The 19,691-nt window shown below is 43.3% G+C and overlaps 2 protein-coding genes across 2 annotated transcripts; both read left to right on the forward strand.

Annotated features, from left to right (window-relative positions):
• The first annotated feature begins 363 nt into the window (after window positions 1-363).
• Window positions 364-5,909, forward strand: LOC121914457. Its single transcript, XM_042437864.1, has 10 exons — window positions 364-471; window positions 973-1,140; window positions 2,164-2,372; window positions 3,224-3,327; window positions 3,607-3,725; window positions 3,817-3,975; window positions 4,455-4,663; window positions 4,858-4,961; window positions 5,410-5,528; window positions 5,670-5,909. Exons 1-10 carry the CDS (start codon window positions 364-366, stop codon window positions 5,907-5,909), a joined length of 1,539 nt encoding a protein of 512 aa, XP_042293798.1.
• Window positions 5,910-8,265: 2,356 nt separating this feature from the next.
• Window positions 8,266-15,933, forward strand: LOC121914458. Its single transcript, XM_042437865.1, has 5 exons — window positions 8,266-8,427; window positions 13,351-13,521; window positions 13,933-14,168; window positions 14,880-15,021; window positions 15,754-15,933. The coding sequence occupies exons 1-5, from the start codon at window positions 8,266-8,268 to the stop codon at window positions 15,931-15,933; spliced, it is 891 nt and encodes a 296-aa protein (XP_042293799.1).
• The last annotated feature ends 3,758 nt before the right edge of the window (window positions 15,934-19,691 follow it).

Raw genomic sequence — 19,691 nt, forward strand, 5'->3', positions numbered from 1 at the left:
AAACAGGCTGCTCTATCAGGCCGAGATTTTTGACACAATCCTTTTTGTTCAGGGTGTCTTCTCTGAGCCAGGCTTATCCTGCAATGCCATCCGCCAACCGAGAAAGCGTCTATTCCTCTTTATTTGCCTTCCTTGAAAAGCAGTGCAAGACAACAGGTAACTCTGGTGTGGTTTCAAGTAGTTAGTTACTTAATTTATTTATTGCTTTTATCTCTGACCTTTCCTTCAGTGATTCCAGGGAAGTGCACATGCAAATGCATTCCCTGTGAAAGCATGCTAAGTTGTTGCTGTTACTATTATTATTATTATTATTGTTATTATTATTATTATTAATTGCCATCTGGCACTGCAGGGTCAGCGTGCATGTCTACCACCGGGAGTACAGAGGCTTGGCTACAGGACAACTTTGGCGCCTTTGTGGCCAATGCAGCCTATGAAGATTTTGCCAAACTGATGGCCAGTTTCAATGGAGTATGTACTGCACAATACATTGCAATGATTTAGTACCCACTGATGACCTTTTTCTCCATGAATCTATTCAATCCCCTTTTGACACTGTCTGATTTGGCCGCTACATCTTGTGGCAGTGAGTTCCACAGTCAAACCATGCGCATTATGAAGAAGGGCTTCACTGCCCTGAATCTGACAACATTCAGCCTCAGTAGATGACTCCAATGAGATCTTATGCTATGGAAAAGAGAAAGAGAGGTGTTTCCTTCTCTTATTCTTTGACTGGACTTCTACTAATCTACTGATCCACACCTGCAAATATTCTTGCTCAGTTTTTAGGGAGTGGGGAGTGGAGCCAGGGAGAAAATGTATTTCCCCCTCCATCAAAAATGCTGGCTCTTCTGAAGGCCAAATCCTTCATGTTTGCCAAACTGACAAACTCTGTCCCATGCTTGACAATAGGAATTGAATTTTCCAAGAATGACCTCCACCGTCTCTTGATGCTCTGATATGTCTTTGCAGTTTGATGTCAGGGAGAATCTCACCTCCACCCAACTTGCGCATGTCTTTTTTGGCTCTGATGTCCTGGATTCTCCAGAGAAGGTCAGCGTCCTCCTAAGGCCCCTGGAGGACAGGCCTGTTGCAGACACAGTTGCATTCATGACAGAATTTGCAAATACAGCCTCACAGGTAAGTTGTCTTCCATCAGCTGTGGTTCTCTTATTTGCACCAGGGTTACCGTCTTCTGACTGGAAATCCCCAAGAACCAGTCCTTGCTCCATGTCCCTACATCTGAGCAGTAACTGAGAGACCCTTAGCAAAAGTACCATAATGCAAAATGGAGTGGAATGTCGCTGAAAAGGCAACCCACATATAGTCACTCATTATTTTAAAGGGTGTCAGGGATGCAGGCCAGAATTCCTGACAACATTGCAGCATTGCATACAATGTGATGGTACAAGGACTGCATGCAATTGTATCCTTGGCATCCTTAGACAGCGATGCCACATCTGGCCAAAGGAAGAGGTTCTCCATGTCTTTTGCAAACTGTTTCAGCCAGGCCCTTTCTAGCTCTAATCACTGACTGGAGATAAGAGCTTAGCTTTCTCATTTCAGGTTGAAGAGCCCAACTTCAACTTTGTACAGGGAAACTTTGCTCTTATCTCCAGTTGGTGACTATCTCCAGTTATTCTAAAGGGATGGTAGAAAGAGATGGGAAAACAAGGAGGGAAGGGGGAAAACTAGAGGTGATTTGGAGATAAGAATGTATTTCTGTGCATTTATTCTTCAAATACCTTCAGACTAGGTATTTAAACTTTGGTGCAGACATGTCATAGAATGAATGGGGGTATTCAGATGTGCAAGGATCATATTTGGTCTTTGGCCTCTCTTATTGTCCGCTTGGTGCCATCTTTTGCTCCTAAGTTTTGACCGCTGCTGCAAAGCTGCCCCTCAAATGCTTCATAAATTAGAAATCATCTCATGGTCCAAAAATATCTCCCATCTTGGCTGTAAGACGTCTGAAAGGATGCGCTTCTCAGATCTAGTGGATCAGTTACTTGAAGTAGCTAAATATCTGGGACCAGACCTGAACCATTGTAATGGCTGGTCCTGCAATGTGGCATGGCAAACCTTTGGTCCTATGTGCTCTGTGTCTCTATTACTCAGGCAGCATTTGAGACTGGGTCTCTTTTTCCATTTTTGGGTTGGCAGAATGGCATAACCTTCCTGGCAAACCCAGAGGTGAGGAACACCATGTTTGAGGCCATCTTCAGCAAAGTGCAAAGTCTCTTCGCCACAGCCAGTCTCTCCCAGTACCAAGACTGGTTCCAGGACAAGCTGATTTTATGGCTTCCTAGCATCAATGCCTCAGCTCTTGCGGCAATCCCAAAGACCGTGCCATGTGGCATTTTTCAAACCATGTGAGTGTTTTGTCTATATCTTTGCCAATGAGCAGAGAGACGGAGGAAGGTGGGCAAAAGAGGAGAAGGAGAAGATAAACTGAAGCAACTGCAGAAATAATCCACTTTGACACCACTTTAACTGCTGTGGCACAATGCTGTGGAATTCTGGGAACTGTAGTTTTGTGAGACATTTAGCCTTCTCTATCAGAGAGCTCTGAAAACTTCCAGATTTCCATAGCATTGAACCATGATAGTTAAAGTGTCACCAAACTGGATTATTTCTGCAGTGTGGATGCAGTCTGAATGTACTTATAGTGGAGGATGGAGGAAACATGCCACCTTTGACCCAACCTGTGGCAGGAGAAGAAAGAATATTTGAAAATACTGTTTTAAAAAGAGGTCCAAAATATGTCTCTCAAGAATCAGAAAACTCTGATGAGAAGAATCCTGGACCGATGAGAATCTTTGCAGTTTGCGACTTATTCTGTGCAAAATTCACATTTTTCCCCTGCAGAAAACAACAATAATAATTCTGTTCAGAAATGCACATTTTTGCACAGAAAATGATGTTTTTTCGGTGCAAAAAATCCACAAATGAAAATTTTTGCATAGGATGAATTCTGAATTGCAAGATGTTCCTGTATCTCTTCATGCTGATGATGAGGGAAATCCTATTTTAAATGCTTCTGCACATCAGAAACCCTGCAAGCAGAGAACTAGCATTTGGGAACAAATGTTGTAGCTCAGTGCTTGCCCTATTGTGCTAATTGTTGTTGTTTGCATTTTAATCTTCTGACATGCTCTATATGTCCAGAGTCCTAATGCTTGCTCTCTTCTTTCCCCCTCTTTCCTTTTATTCTTCTCCTCAGAATGGCTGGTTTGGATAGCAGTTTTCGACATATGTCTCCAGAGAGCTGCCAAGATGTCTTCAACTTTGCCAAAAATTATCTGAGTACCAAGTCGACTCAAGGAGGTAACACAACTGTGTGGAACACACAACCATGCAGGGTACAAAATGGGGATCTGAATGCACCCCAAATGCACATCCACGGACAATGCATAGCCTTGAGCATTGAGCATGCATGCAACATGCTCCATGCTCACAACTCCATTGTTGCAAACATGAACTGGATATAGTCCTCTGGACAATAATATCAAACAGCTCTCATAGGGCAATATAATGCAACATAAGGTGCATTAAAAGAAATTATTAGGACAATCAACAACCAGTTTCCCCAACTTTTCCTTCCAGGCGATCCCTGTGCCGGAAACACCCGAGGAAGTTGGGGCTGGTTAGGCACCAACTTTGGATCCTTTGGGTCCTTGGCTAGTTACAAAGACCTGGTCAGCATTAATCCAGATTTCAGTGCGGTGAGTAAACTCACGGTGGATGGATGTCCTTCATCGGTTTGGCTTCATTGGCCATTTTGTCTACTATGAACCAGTTCTGCTTATTTCATAGATGGATGCAGTCGCAGGCCTCACACCTACGCAACTGGCTGATTACACACTAGCAAGTGATGTCCTGCGTGACAGCGAAAAAGCTGGGAAGATCTTGGGCGCCCTCAATTCGAACAACATTGGAGAGTTTCTGGATGCTTTCAATGCTGCAGCTGAACAGGTTTGCAAAAGTCTTCATCCTCACTTCCTTCTGTCTCTCTCCTATCCTATTTGTATCAATCCTTAGTATCTCTTAGTTAAATCAGGTATAGGCAACAGCTAGGGGTTAGAGGGCCACCTCTACTTAAATAGCATTTTGGATATTGGTTTTCTTGGCAAGGTTTATCCTGTGGAGGTGGGCCATTGACTTCTCCTAAGGCTGAGAAAGTGTGAGTGACCCAAAGTCACCAAATGGGTTTCCATGGCCAAACAGGGATGTGAACCCTGGTCTCCCAATGTCCTAAAGCAACACTCAAACCACTACACCACACTAACTTTTACAGATTCCACCTTGGAGGGATAAAGAGGTGTGTGCACCTAGAAAGGCTAAGAGTGTTTCTGATACCAAATCGATATTTTGTAGGGCATCCAACCAGGCAGGGATTGCAGTTCTCCTAAAGGGATGGTTTGATCTGCCTCGTTTCTCTCTTTCCCTCAAAGCACGCTCTTTCTCAGCTGCCACACTTGGAGACGAGGCGATCCATCCTTGGGGAAATCTTCTGCCACTTGAGCGGCACTGTCAAACTTTTCACACCGGAGGATTATTCTGTCTGGTTTGGACCACGGCTGGACCTCTTCCTGAGCAGCCTGGATGCCCAGAACCTGGGCTTCTTACCTGATGACATGACATGCGATTCCCTTGCTGCCATGTACGTTCCCACTCCGTTGCCCATCACAGGGCAAGCATGTTCGCTGGTTTCCCTTTGGGCCCAGGAAAGGTTGGAAAGCCCATCTTTGAGCAGAAGGGACTGAGTGGTGAACTGAAAAGCAATCCCACCATTTTACTTTGTCCTTGTTTCATAATAGAACTGTCTTAATTATAACCATTGCCATAACTTTGCAGATTGAAGGCTTTAACCGACCATCATGCCAACAGCACCTTTGAGAACCCAGAAGACATTTTGTCCTTTATAAAGAGGATTCTCCGTTTCCAGCAACAGAATTCAGGTAAAAAAAAGAAATACGCACATACATAAACTAGTTCCAATGATTCCAAAGGAGATTCTGCCTAAACATTAGGAAGGACCTCCTGACGGTAAGAGCTTTTGGACAGTGGAAGACTAATAATAATAATAATAATAATAATAATAATAATAATAATAATAGTAATGTGGGGGAGTCTCCTTCTTTGGAGGTTTCCAAGCAGAGGGTGGATGTCCATCTGTCACAGGGAGAGCCTAGATGGTGTCTTCCTGTATGGCAGAATAGGGTTGGACTGGATGGCCCGTGGGGGACCCCCCTCCAACTCTAGGATTCTATGATTTACATCTTGGTCTTTTAATATATGAGAGAACAGATGTCTCTAGTCACCATATATAGCAAAGTATGGCCTGAAAACTGCATTCAGTTCCCACTAGTTTCTCCATATCTGCTTGCTCTTTCTCTTTGCAAATAGGCTCTGCTTGCATTCAGGGCATCTCCACAGACAGAGCGTGGCTGCTTGAATTCTTTGGACCCCTCACAACTTATGGCTCATACTCAGATTTCACCGACCTGAAGAGCGACTTCCGTGGGGTGAGCATTCCAAAGGTTCCTTGCCCTTCCATTATTAACCCACTGTCATCCCACTTTTCCAGCTACTTTTAAAATGTCCTGGTTTCTGCAACTGAGCCCTCTCTAGTTTCCAACTCTTGTGTCCCATGTCTCCAAATGCAGATGGATTCTCTGGACCTCTTCTCGGCCAGGGCCTTGGCTCAGTTGTCCACACAGAGCCACAGCATCTACAGCAGCACAGCCATGGTGCATGTCCTCCAAGCCATTCGAGAGAAGCCAGGGCCAGACCAGTTCCTCAGTGCCTATTTGGATGAATTCAACGGCCTTGTGCTGAAGGTAAATGCCATCGTGTTTGGCACAAGGGCACACACTGAGACTGGATGCAGGCTGGAAGCGTGTTAGTGTCTCATGGATGAGGACATATTCCCCATAGTTTGGCCATTGTTGTCCAGTGCAAAGCAATCATACTCAGTTCTAGGTTGTGAAAACACAGTTCTTTATGTGTTGCAATTGCTCTTGGGTGCACACTGTGTATGACATGCATTACATTTGGGAATATATCATGCACCAAAGCATGCTGGCTGCAATCCAGTGCAGTTCACTTCATCTTTATTATGGTCATGGACCAGCACAGGTAAAAAAAGGGGGTACAGAATAAAAGAAGGTAAAAACACAGGTTAAAAATAATATTTAAGATATCCTTAAGTTGAGTTGGGTATATATACTGTGTGACTCTCTCTCTCTCTCTCATATATATATATATATATATATATATATATATATATATATACACACACACACACACACACACACACCACTCACTTCCATGCCAGCATTCTCTGAAGATGCCAGCCACAGAGGCATGGCCACATAGTCCAAAAAACCCACAAAAAACTATGTGTTTTTAATTATTCCGTTGATCACTTGGGTTGGTTCCTTTAATCCCAACCTATAACTCCACCTTTTCAACAAACTTACCCTCCTCCTCCTGTATCTTTGCTGCTTCTTCCTCCAGAATCGTGGTTTGCTGAGCAACCCCAAAGTGCGAGACGCTGTCTTGATGTCATCGGCGGAAATCATTTTCCCCCAAATTGCTGCTGTTTCCTTGGAAGATGTGGAGAACTGGCTCCGCAAACTCAACCTCCTGCTTCCGGGAATAAATGGAACAATGCTTGAGCTGCTGCCTCTTAATATGCCCTGTCCGTATTACCAGGCAATGTAAGTACCTGATGGACATTTCTCCCCGATCACCATTTTTTAATCCCGTCACATCACTTACCCTCCAGAGGATGGCGGTCAGTTTGCATCCCATGTCCAATTTGCTTGTGTTAATACACCAGTCTGTTTTGACATTACATGGTGCAGGTTTGGGAATACACACCAACATTTTATATATCACTGAAAATATGTACAATCATCCCTTTGTATCAGCAGGGGATCTCTTCAGGACCCCTCCATGGATAACAAAAGAAATGGGACTTAAAGTCCCATTGTTTCCTATGGCGGCGCAATGTGTGTGCAGCCACTGGCCTCCATTAAAACCAATGGGACTTGCCATCCGTGGAAGCTCAGATCTATAGATGGCAAGCCCAAGGATTAGAAGAGCCCACTGTACAACATTTATACATATTTTAACAAAAATATTGTTATTGTTGGTAGCATCATCCAACGTTTTTCTGAGACTTAGCTGCCCATTAAGAAGTGATAAACTTGGGCGATGCAGTGCATTATTAAAATAATATCCCCACAAAGAGTATGCATTTCATTTGTGCCGTTATAGGGATGGGAAGTGCATGCATGTCCCATCCCTATAAAGGTACATGGGAGATGCTCTGAGGCCTCAGCCAAATATGCCAGTCTCTGGCTTGCATGGTCAGGGCATATTTCAGAGCTGGTTGGCCTCTGTTTTGTCTTTTCAGTGTGAAAGCACTCAGCAGCATCTATTCAACGCTGTCAGCCAGGAAGAGGCAAGATGTGTACGGATTTCAGAAGACTTACCTGGCTGCTCAGTTTGCTGACTCAGGTGAGGAGCAGGCGCATGGTGGGGAGTTTGCAAAGACGCTGCACCCAGAATTGCGTCAAGGGCTGCAACCACACTGCGGGATGAACATGGTTTGATACTGCTTTAACTACCATGGCACCATCCTTATGGAATCCTGGGATTTGTAGTTTTCTGACACATTTAACCTCCTCTGTCAGAGCGCTCTGGTGCTATAACCAACGACAAATCCCAGGACGTGCCAAACTTGACGCAGCCATTTACAAATACTGAAATCGTTTGTAGTTTTCCAACCACACTCAATTTCTCCTTTTGCTACAATCATTTTTATAAGCTCTTTATTTGCCAGTTTGCTCATGCTAAGCTACTCTGGGTCAGGACAATGCCTGGATGGGATGCCAGCCGTGCAGAAACCTCCATAGTTTCTGTCTTCGGTTGCATAATGGAAGAAAGAAGAATTAGAAATTCAGTCCATCCATACATCCATCCATCACTCAGACCCTATAATTTTGTAAATGTTTTAGCTGCCATTTGCTACATGGGTCCAAATTGTTCCTAGTTACCATGAGAACTAAAAACTTATTTGGTTTGGTTTGGTTTTGGTTTTGATTTTAACTTGATCTCCCCTCCATGCTCTATGTTTTGGAAAACCTAGATGCAAACTATTTATCCAAACTGTTTAAAGCATTTAGAAGTATGTGGCATTCTCCTGAAGTTTGTGAAAGTTCTGTTCTTTTCTGCAATGGTCATTTTTCCAAAATGCTTTCCCTGGCCTTTACTTATTTTCGCCATCTCTTTGCAGGGTCAGCATGCGACGGTGGGGCCACCGGCATCAGAGAGCGGCTGATGAAGAATTTGGGGGAGTTTTGTTCAGTGGCCACACTAAATGAACTGCAAGCTTTTTACCCAGATCTTGATGGAGTAAGTTTTTCAAGGCAGTGTTCCTGAGCGAGGCTTTCCATACCCTTCCTTCCCTCCCTTCTAGTAACAAGAGCATTCACTCGCTGGTTTATTCCCCAGAATCCAGATTTCATTCCTCCAAAACAATTGCTCTCCCATGTTTTTTCCCAAGCGTCATCCACTTTAGTTATTATTTTTCCTAATGCAATTTGGGCACAAAGGGAAAAGGTTCCGTTCTACGCTCCTTGTCAGGTGTGAGCTGTCATTATGCAAATCTGCATTATACAATTGCAGAGCATTATGTGAATTGCAGGACTGCAACTCTCAGCGCTGCGCTATGATGGCAAAGACTGCTGGGATTTGCAGGGCTTTATGCAACATGCCAGTGTAATTGCAGACTTGCAGGACTGCAGCTCTCAGCATTGTGTGACAACGGCCAGGGCTGCAGTCCCACAAGAAATGGAGGGCCATGTTTTGCCTGACTTTGCACTATGGTTTCACCTGATTTGGAGGTGCAGTTTTTCCTCCAAGGAGGTGCTATTCCACTGTTCGAACATAATCTTTCCTATCCTCTATGTGAATCTGCTCAGTCCTGTAGTTTGAATGTTAAAGGAATTATCCAAGATGCTGATTTCCAAAGCCTCTAGATAAGTTCAGCACCTCAGATAGTTCCTTTTAAAACTTTATATGGGGTCACTATCCTAAACTAAAATGTGTGTTTTCTTCTGAACAAAGTTTGGGAAAGGGACCTTTTTTTTTATTATTCCTTTGCAACCCCCAAATCAGGAGGATTGTGGCTGGAGGTTTATGGGAGCATAGTCAGCAAAAGGGCCCATACTTGTTGGTGGATTCTGGGAGCTGTAGTCCACAAAAATGGACTCCCCATGCTGGAAAATGAAAGGAGCTTTATCCATTTTACAAGCAGGGAAGGATGCTGTTTGCTTTCCTTTTGCATCTTTGCGATTGTTTGCAGGCACACAATGGTTTTCTTTTGTCTTCCGAGCATCGGATTTAATTCAATCCTTATTTAAAGTTGCTTTCAGAGTTTCAATGTCAAGTTGCTTGCTTTAGAAAATAAATAGCGAAATACTCCTCCGCTCACAAATTCAATCCGATTGGCACCTAAATTACTCTTCACAGGAAAACATGAGAAGTTTAGTTGAATCAGTAGCAAATGTCTTCCCTGGAAGTTGTGCTTTTTTATTTTTGTTTTAAATGAATAAAGAAAGAAATAATAACAAAAATGGGTCATGCATTTGTTTCTAAAGCAAACACAATTTGGGGCACAGGTGTCCCAATGCCGTATCTCATGCCAAAGGAAATGCCAAAGAAAAGACGAACTCTGTCAATATTATTATGTGGAATGAGAAGGTTGTTTCTTCATTGTGTTTCAAGAACATGGCGCTTAGCAATGTAAATTCTTTCCCCGATTAAATCCGATCTGCCTCCTTCTGTAAACCGGTGCGGCCTTCCTTTCCTTAGAATATCTGTCTCTGCACTTTGACTCTGATTGTATTCATTAATAAAAAATAGTTTTCCAAAGTGGCTGATTTGGGATGTTTCATGGCGGCGTTTCCTTTAAAAACACATGCACAGACTGACAAGTGAACAAAGCCAAAGCAGTTACGTACATTACATGCAAACACGTTGCTACTGGTTGAACTAAACCGTAAAGCCCAATTGAGCAAAAGAAACGTCTGGACTGCAACTCCCATCAGCCTATCAAAGGAATGCTGGGAACTGCCGCTCCAAAACGACCGGATGGCTGCATTTTGCCCACTTTGGTTGTCCACGTTTCTTCAAGAGGAATGCAAGTTTTAATGGTCTGCTTCAAATTGATGGAGTTACTTTTCCCTGCCATTCACATATTTTGATGATGAGTAAAAGCGAGACCTAAGAGCTGGATTCAGATCCTAGTTCAGCCAGATAAGCATTGGTTAACATCAGGCCAGCCTCGATTCTGTTAACTTGCTCAAAAACCCAAAATTTTCCAGCCATTTCAAAATAGACCCCAGGGATTTGGGGACAGTAAACAATGCAAAACATGTAAACTCAAAATAATGACCTGCTCCAGCTCTTCGTGTGCCTTCAGTTTGTCTGAATTAATCCCATTAACTTTCCTAGGGTTTTCTTAGGTAAGGAATACCCAGAGATGGTTTTGCCAGGTCCTTCCTCTGAAATATAACCTACAGCACCTGGGATTCATTGGCCAGTCTCCCATTCAAGGACTAACCACAGCTGACCCTGCTTAGCTTCCATGACCAAACGGGAATATTTAGCCTTTGAGGGTATTGAGGCCTTTGGAGTATTCAATGCAAGTAACTCCAAATAGCGGGGAATAATTGAAACAGGGTTGCTAAAAATGCAAGCTAGGATTTAACAGTGTGGCTGCAATTCTTGTATTGCATCATATTGCATTACATCGTAGTCTAGATTGTGTCACTTTACACATACTTGGTTAGATAGCAACAAATGGATCCATAGTCAGTTGGGAAGATGCATATCAGGGCATTGACAAGAGTGTCCCTCTGACCTTAGCCAAAGGACACACACTCGACAACCCCGTGACAGCTTTGCCTTAGGGGCACCTTAACCTAGAAACAACTTTGAAGGCACACAACAATAACCTAGTATCTTGATCTGCACCAGGAGTGACCCGATGTGCCTTAGCACCTTATGCATATTGGTCCAATTTTGCAATAGTCTCTTCGCCAGCTCCTCTGTGTAGTAACATCACAACAATATGGACATTGCAAAACTGTCTGGCTCCATTTTGCACAGACACAAGTCCATTTCTGTAGATGTGACTCCCACGTGTGACGTCACATAGCCCTGCCACCTAAGGGAAGCCATTTTAAGTCTGCACATAGAGAGGCTATACTTTTCCAAGTTTCCCCTGCACACAGGGACAGGGTGACCAGACGTCCTTCTATTCCAAGACCTTCCTACATCTCAGCCTTCTGTCCAGGAGGAATTACGAAGTGTCTTGCATTTTGAGCATGATGAAGAAGCATGAATTTATATTTCTATGGAGTTTATCCCACTGGGGCTCATTTTGGCATTAAAGAGAGATTAAAGCGCATTTAAAGCATCCCACAAATAAAGTGGAAATGGCGAGTAATTGGGCAAATGAAGCGATATCGGAAATGCAAAGTAAAAAGATGCGCGTTAATGCTTCTTTGTGACCACTTTAATAGAAGCATCTCCCTATGTCACTACAACCAACACGCAACAACAACACCAGCATCTTCCAGAACATCTGTGACTTCTGTGTCTGTCACTCATAGGATGCCCAGCCATCACCTTTAATCATTGATCGAAGATAAGAACCAGCTATTATTATTATTATTATTATTATTATTATTACTTTCCTGCCCCATCAGTGAATGGGATGAGGAGAAAACCCGTAGTACAGTTGGCCCTCCACATTTGTGGCTTTGATTTTTGCAGACTTCATTACTTGTGGGTTTGATTAATATATCCTCTTTCTACGAATCTCTAGGTCCTCCAGTGCAACTCTGCTGGGAGTTGACCATAGAGTTTTGCTGGAGAACTTAGAGGTCCTCCAGCATGTTTCTATGATTGACTTCTTGCAGATGTTGACTGCAGAGTTGCACTGGAGGACCCAGAGATTCCTAGAGAGATGTTCCTTTAAGTAAAAAGAATTGTTCTTTTTTCCTTTTAATTTGCAGCTTTTCCACATCCACAGGGGCCCTTTGTCCCTAACCCCAGTGAATGTGGAACTGAACTGAAATACTGTATACACTCATGTACAAATCTGGAAACTTAGGTCCAAAAACTGACCTCAAAAACCTAGGCTGACATATCCACTGGTTAATGTAAGGACCGTAGTGAAGCCGAAGGCTTTCATGGCCAGCATCTATAGTCTTCTGCGGGTTTTCCGGGCTTTGTGGCCAGGTTCTAGAAGAGTTTATTCCTGAAGTTTCGTCAGCATCTCTGGCTGGCAACTTCAGAGAATGCTGGCATGGAAGAGGGTCACACAGTGTGTGTGTGTGTGTGTGTGTGTGTGTGTGTGTATATATATATATATATATATACCCTACTGTTTTCCATACCAGCATTCCCTGAAGACACCATCCACAGATGTAGGTGAAACGTCAGGAATAAACTCTTCGGGAACATGGCCACATAGATAGCCCAAAAAACCCACAAAAGTCCCATACTTTAACTCTTATAAACAAAGGAACCAAACCCTGATGTAATCTGTCCTGGAAGCACATCCATCCATATCCTCACATCCAGCCAACATTTAGAGTGAGGACAAACAGTTATGTTTCTGGAATTTTGCAAGTTCTTTGGCGTCATTTCTCTTTGCTTCGTCCTTTGCATCCTTGGATACATGCCACTAGGTTTTACTCTTGACTTATCCATAGCTCATATCAACGTCCATAATCTGGGGGCCCCAAACCCACTCTCAATTTGTACATGAGTTTAACTTGTAGTCGAATGTATACAGTAAATACTGTAAAATAAATCTTTGAGCAGAGATAGGTGATAAAAGTTAGATTGGATCACCCTGTTGGCCTTCCCATTGGCTATGGGGAAATCCCACAGTGATCAGAGATAAGAGCAACATACTCCATGTGCTCAATGCGACTTCCCAATTGGGAATGCAAGACGGAGGCATAGAGGAATCTCTCCATTCCATGGATGAGATTTCGGGGTGAAGAAATGGCATTTTTGGAGGAGTATTCCTGCACCTTTTGCAGTGCAAAGTTTCCCTCTTCCAATCTATGCTTAAGCATGAAAGTCATAGCTTGGTGCAACACTCATCAGTGACAAAAATGAAGGCACGATGCGACCCTGCAGGCCATCAGAGCCTATCTTGTTGTATGGAGGTGGGTGCAATCTTTTCCTCTCTGTAAAGAATCCTTTGCAGCGCATAAAAGCAAGACGGAATAATCCTTTGCAATGAATTTGCAGATGGGGAGCCTGGCTTCCCTCAGCCCAGCCCAAGCCGCTGACCTGACTCTAGTGGCCCACATGATGCACAACTCTACACTTTCCAGCCTGGCTCTTGCGCTGGCCAAAGGTTTCGAGGGATACGACTTTGTCCGAGAATATTTGTCCAGGATCGGAGGACAAGCCTGCCAGGTAAGCTCAGGATGGAAATCTCTAGTTGAGGAGGAAAAAGGGGGCCCTGAATGCCACTTTTGAAATAGCTGAACTCCTGTGGATAACCCCCAAATGTTTTTTTAAAATCCTGGAGTGAGCAGTTCCTGTTGGGTCTTTTGGGTGGCATTTTTTGCCAGTCTGTGTGGCCCCCACACATGCCGCATTGTATATTATAAATCTTGTAGGATTTAAAGCATTTTACTGTGCTTCATTGGATTAAATTTTAAATATTTTTAAAGTGTTGTTTTAATGTGATTATATATAGTGAGTAGACTTGGGTCCCAACTTGGGAGAAAGGTGGGATAAAAATAGATAGATAGATAGATAGATAGATAGATAGATAGATAGATAGATAGATAGATAATTGCCATCCCGATGTCTTCCATCCAGAGCAGCTTGTTGGCTGAAATTCTGTCTAAGTGCAAGGGACCGTCTCCTTTGGCTGCCCTGGTCCCCGAAACGCAGCAAAAGATCTTGGACAGCGTAATTTTCTTCCTCAAGAAAGAAGGAAACTCAATGGACTCCTCTCAGTGGACTGAAGTCTACCAACTTCTGCTGTCCGGCTTTTTGCCAGCGATTGGCATGTCCCACATTCCCAATGAGACCTGCGAAATCTTCTGTGACAGGTAAGGCAACCTAGAATTAGAGGAAAGAGGGGATTGGTGGTGGTGACGGAAGATGTGGTTAAAGGCCCCCACGTCCACTAAGTTGTTGTTGTTGTTGTACAATAATATTTATTTCTTACCCGCTTGCCCATGGATCGAGGCCAGGAACCACAACCAACAGACCAACAATATCAGTTAAAACACATCAATGAAAGGCATTTGGTGTTAATTAATGTGTTTGAGAGCATTTGGGGCAGATGAGAGGGAGCAAATATATAACCACAAGCAATATCTTGCCCCTGTTCTAGGCACCATAGACACATTTCCATGCCTTCCAACAGTTCCAGTTTTGCAATTTTACTCCTCTGCTGTCCCACTTTTCCCGCTGTTTTTAAAACGTCCTGGTTTCTTTCTCGTCCTCCTACTTTCCCCCTTACTTCAATTGCTGCAAAATGAGTGTAAAGTGCAAAACTAGTAGTAACTCAGCAGAAGGGATAAGCGAGGAGAGGACAGTCTTCCTCTTCCCAGTATGTTCATGCAAAAGCAGACAGCTGCAGCCTCTCCTCACTTGCGTGCTTTTCCTTATTAATCTTGCATCCCAGTTTTCATTTGTGAAACACTGGAGGTTTGCATCTTGACACAAGACCCCTGATAAGTTTATCTAGCTCCAAAGGTCCCAAAAGGAAGGGGTTTTTACCGATGCTCCAAATCTTCATTTCTTTTAAACCCCAGGATGAAGGAGATCACAACTCTTCACCCCATTCTTAGTCAAAGGCAGGAGGAACTTCCTGAGGTCAAAAGACTTTGTCTTCTGGGTGATCCTCGATCCAATCTCACAGCAGGTAACATCTACCAGCCCCATCTCTATGGGAATGTATGTATCCGAATACTGTACAAATTAAATTTGAGACAGCTGCATCTGCACTGCAAAAATGATCCAGTTCAACACCACTTTAACTGCCATGAATCAATGCTATGAGATTCTGGGGATTGTACTTTTGTGAGACATTTAGATTTTTTAAAATGGATTTTTCATTTTGGGACAATGCAGTTGTGTCGGATTTAATATTGTGATTGCCTCTGCAACATTCAACTCCAATCAGCTGCATAGAACCCAAGAAATAGGAACAGGTTGAGCATCCTTTACCTGAAGTTCCAAAATCTGAAATACTCCAAAATCCAAAACCATTTGAGCTACATATCCATCCTGTATTTGCAAGGCTAGAGAGAAACAGGAGGATATGTGAAATGGTGGGAAGCATGGATTTGTGCCGAACACTATGCTTAGATTCCCATCATTTTATAGATCCTCAGCCTCCTTCCAGCCTCATTACGCCGCATTATGTCAATGCAAATACATAGACAAGCAGGATTTATTCCAAAATCTGAAATATCAGTCATTTATTTCTTTTAGCATTCCCAAACTGAGTATTCCCTCCTCCATTCTCATCATCAGTGACAACTCAGATCCCAAAAGGCACCACTGAATGCAGCCCAGAAGATGCTTTGTGCGTCATCCATGGCAGTTCCAGAGATGTCATCCCTGCAGGTCCCACACCGTCTCTTTCTGGAGGCACTGCTTCTCGAACCCTTGGCTCTGCCACAGGTGAGCATCCTGGAAAAGTCCCAAGGCTCCCCACAGCACATGCCGCAACTCATGGTCACAACTCAAGAAACATCTCTAGATGTTCTTCAAGTCATTGGACAGGAGGCATCACAATGCTTTTCTCCAGAGGCACAAGCCATGTGTCTTGAAGTGCCACAAGCCATCTCTCTGGAGCTGTGACCTCCACAGGTAGCATTCCTGGAAATGTCACAGAGGAGGGAAGCCAAAATGGTGAAGGGATTAGAAACCATGAAGCCCTATGAGGAGTGACTTAGGGAGCTGAGGATGTTTAGCCTGGAGAAGAGAAGGTTAAGAGGTGATATGAGAGCCCTGTTTAAGTATTTGAAGGGAGGTCATATTGAGGAGGGAGCAAGCTTGTTTTCTGCTGCTCCAGAAGGTATGAAAAGGAGCAATGGATGCAAGCTACAGGAAAAGTGAATCCACCTCTACCTTAGGAAGAGCTTCCTGACAGTAAGAGCTGTTTGAAAGTGGAACAAGTTCCCTTGGAGTTTAGTGGAGTCTCCTTCTTTGGGGTTCTTTAAGCAGAGCTGGATGGCCATCTGCCAATGGGGATGCTTGGATGGAGAGTTCCTGCATGGCAGAAATGAGATTGGACTGGTTGGCACCTTGGGGTCTCTTCCAGTTCTATGATTCTATGATATTACTAGATAGGATGAGCATGGACATATTGACTGCTAGATTAAAAAGATAAAACATAAAAAAGCAGCACAGGACTGGAACCCCCAATATTGCTGTATTGTAAGAAGGAAAACTTTAAAAAACTTACAGGGGTCCTGTACAGACTGGCAAAAAGCGCTGGCCTGTGGGCAGAGTCAGGACTGAGCGTCTTGATGCTTGACGTCCTGATGCCACTGCCATTTTGGTGTGCGCTAGTCCACAGCGTGTGCCATGATGACACACCTCTGACACAGTGCCCAAATGATGCAGCACCAAAGGAGTGTCCTCACATTGCACCGTGGAAAATACAGCACCCTTTAGAGAGTGCAAGATGGAGCTGTGCTTTGCTGCTCGTTTTTGCATCCTCCGAAGGCCGGATCAGGACCGTGGCATGCGGTTGTTGTGGCCCCGATCTGTGGCGAAAAGGGGCAACGTCTCGCCACCCCTTCGGGCCAATCTGTATAGCTGTTAAAATTGTAAGAATTGAGATAGAAATGACCAAGATATATTAAGAATCCCCTTCTTTGGAAGTCTTTAAGCAGAGGTTGGATGGCCATCTGTCAATGGGGATGCTTTGACTGTGAGTTCCTGCATGGCAGAAATGGGTCTCTTGCAACTCTATGTATAGGTTATCTACTGTTATGCATTTGCTTATGTAAATTGTTTATGCATTTTATGTACCTGTTAACATTTTTTCTTCTCCCTGGGGTAGAATTGATTATTGTTCGTTGATTATAAGTTATTATTATGCCTTGTACTGTATTTTGTATTATTCATATTTTTCTTTTCTTTTTTATCTTGGTACCATGTGACGTCTGTAATTTGAATTTATTTAATATTGCTTTGTGTAATTTTTGTTTAACGTTTAACGATGGGTATATTTTAGTTAAGGGACGAGGAATGACATTTTAGTTTCTATACATTGTGTACTGTTTAAGGTATTTTATTTATTCGGTTATGTAAATCGTTTAGGCGTTATGTATTTTTATGAAATTTTGCAAACCGCTTTGATCTTTTCGGAAAGATGGTATATAAATTTATTATTATTATTATTATTATTATTATTATTATTATTATTATTATATGATCCCTGCAGGTGACACCGGGGAAATTCCTGGAAGTACCACTCCTGGAGGTACCACAAACAACATCCCTGGAAGCGCCACTAGCAACAGCCCAGAAAAGCCAACTGGCCGCATTGGTGCAAATGCAAGCATTCAGCCTCCAGAAGATGATGCTCAAGGCAAAGCTCCAGGAGATGCCACCACTCACCTCTCTCCAGGCACAAGCCATGGCATCCCTAATGGCACAGCTGGCGCAGGTGGAGCTCACATCCCTGGAAATGCCGCTGCTTCCATCCCTGGAGAGGCCACAGCTTTTGCAAGACGGGATCCACTGCTGGTGTTCCATCACACTCTTCTCTCTGGGGTTATGGTCATTTTCTTCTCACTGTAGTCCGCCTTAATAAAAAACACAACTGTTTGACATCAGGCAAAACCATGTTGCATAGCTGTGTGGGTTTCCAAAGGAGTGGCAGCATTTTTCTTTATCAATGACTTGGATGACAGAATTGGGGATATACTTATCAAATCTGCAGATGACACCAAATTAGGAGGAATAGCTAATACTCCAGAGGACAGGATCAAGATTCAGAACGGCCTTGATATATTGGAAAGCTGGGCCAAGGCTAACAAAATGAACTTCAACAGGGAGAAACGTTAGGTACTGCACTTAGGTATAACAAATGAATGAACAGATATAGGATTATGGAGGACACCTGGCTGAACGAGAGACTTATCCGTGTGAAAGGGATCCAGGAGTCCAAGTAGACCACACATTGAACATGACTCAACAGTGCGATGTGGCAGCTAACAAGGCCAATGTGATTTTAGGCTGCATCAATAGAAGTATAGTGTCTAGATCAAGGGAAGTCATAGTGCCACTATATTCTGCTCTGGAATATTGTGTCCAGGACACTGAGAAACTGGAGTGTGTCCAAAGGAAGGCGACTAAAATGGTGAAGGGTCTGGAAACCATGCCCTATGAGGAGAGACTCAGGGAGCTGGGGATGTTTAGCCTGGAGAAAAGAAGGTTAAGATGTGGTAATGATAGCCCTGTTTAAATATTTGAAGGGATGTGATATTGAGGAGGGAGCAAGCTTGTTTTCTGCTGCTCCAGAGACTAGGACCCAATGCAGCAATGGATGCAAGATACAGGAAAAGAGATTCCACCTCAACATTCGCAGAATCTTCCTGAGAGTAAGGGCTGTTTGAAAGTGGAACAATCTCCTTCAGAGAGTAATGGGGTCTCCTTCCTTTGAGGTCTTTAAACAGAGGCTTGATGGCCATCTGTGAGGGATGCTTTGATTGAGAGTTCCTGCATGGCAGAAGAATGAGGCTGGACTGGATCAGGGCCCTTTTGGGGGTCTCTTCCAACTCTAGGATTCTTTGAAAGCATTTTTAGTCCCTATGTATATTTGTTCATCAGTCCCTATGTATATTTGGAAGTCCCTCAAGATCCTGGTCAACTCGATGTAAATGAAATGAAATGAAATGTTGTTATTACAGCCAATGACCAGCGTAAAACAATATAAAAGAGTACAATATTATACAATGCCCAATAGGGAAAAACAAAGCAATGCCAATGGTACAGTACAAACACAATAGGGATACAGCTTGGAGGCTATAAATTCAAGTAACTATAGAGGGTGAAACCCCTTCAAATATTACATGAGATCGATTATCGATAGAATAAAAAACTCAAAATTAAGAGGCCATTTTTCGTCTAGAAGCCTTTGCAGCAACGCAAATGTTTTGCACAAAATAAGACTGCAAGCTGTTGTTTGGAGAAATGCAGCAGAATTAATGCAGTTTGACACCATTTGACTCCATTTGTAAATTGTCTCGATTTATCGCTCTTTAAACTGTTTTGCTGCTTAAGGTTGCATCTGCATTGCAGAAATAACGCAGTTTGGCACCACTTTTTAACTGTCACAATGAGATCTTGGGATTTTGAATTTTGTTGCGGCTCCAGCGGAAGGAGGCTGGATCTCTCACAAAACTACAGATCCCACAATTCAATAGCATTGAGCCACAACACTTAAAGCGGTGTCAAACTGCGTAGTTTCTGCAATGCAGATGCAACCTTAGGAGTTTATCACACGAAGGCGATCGGGGGTTTATCCTGTGAACGTCCTATAAAAATTGTGTAATTACACGTAACACACAACGCGTGTCTCACACGACACCATTTCACACGCA

This window comes from Sceloporus undulatus, chromosome 8 (genome assembly GCF_019175285.1).
Source record: "Sceloporus undulatus isolate JIND9_A2432 ecotype Alabama chromosome 8, SceUnd_v1.1, whole genome shotgun sequence".
Taxonomy (NCBI): domain Eukaryota; kingdom Metazoa; phylum Chordata; class Lepidosauria; order Squamata; family Phrynosomatidae; genus Sceloporus; species Sceloporus undulatus.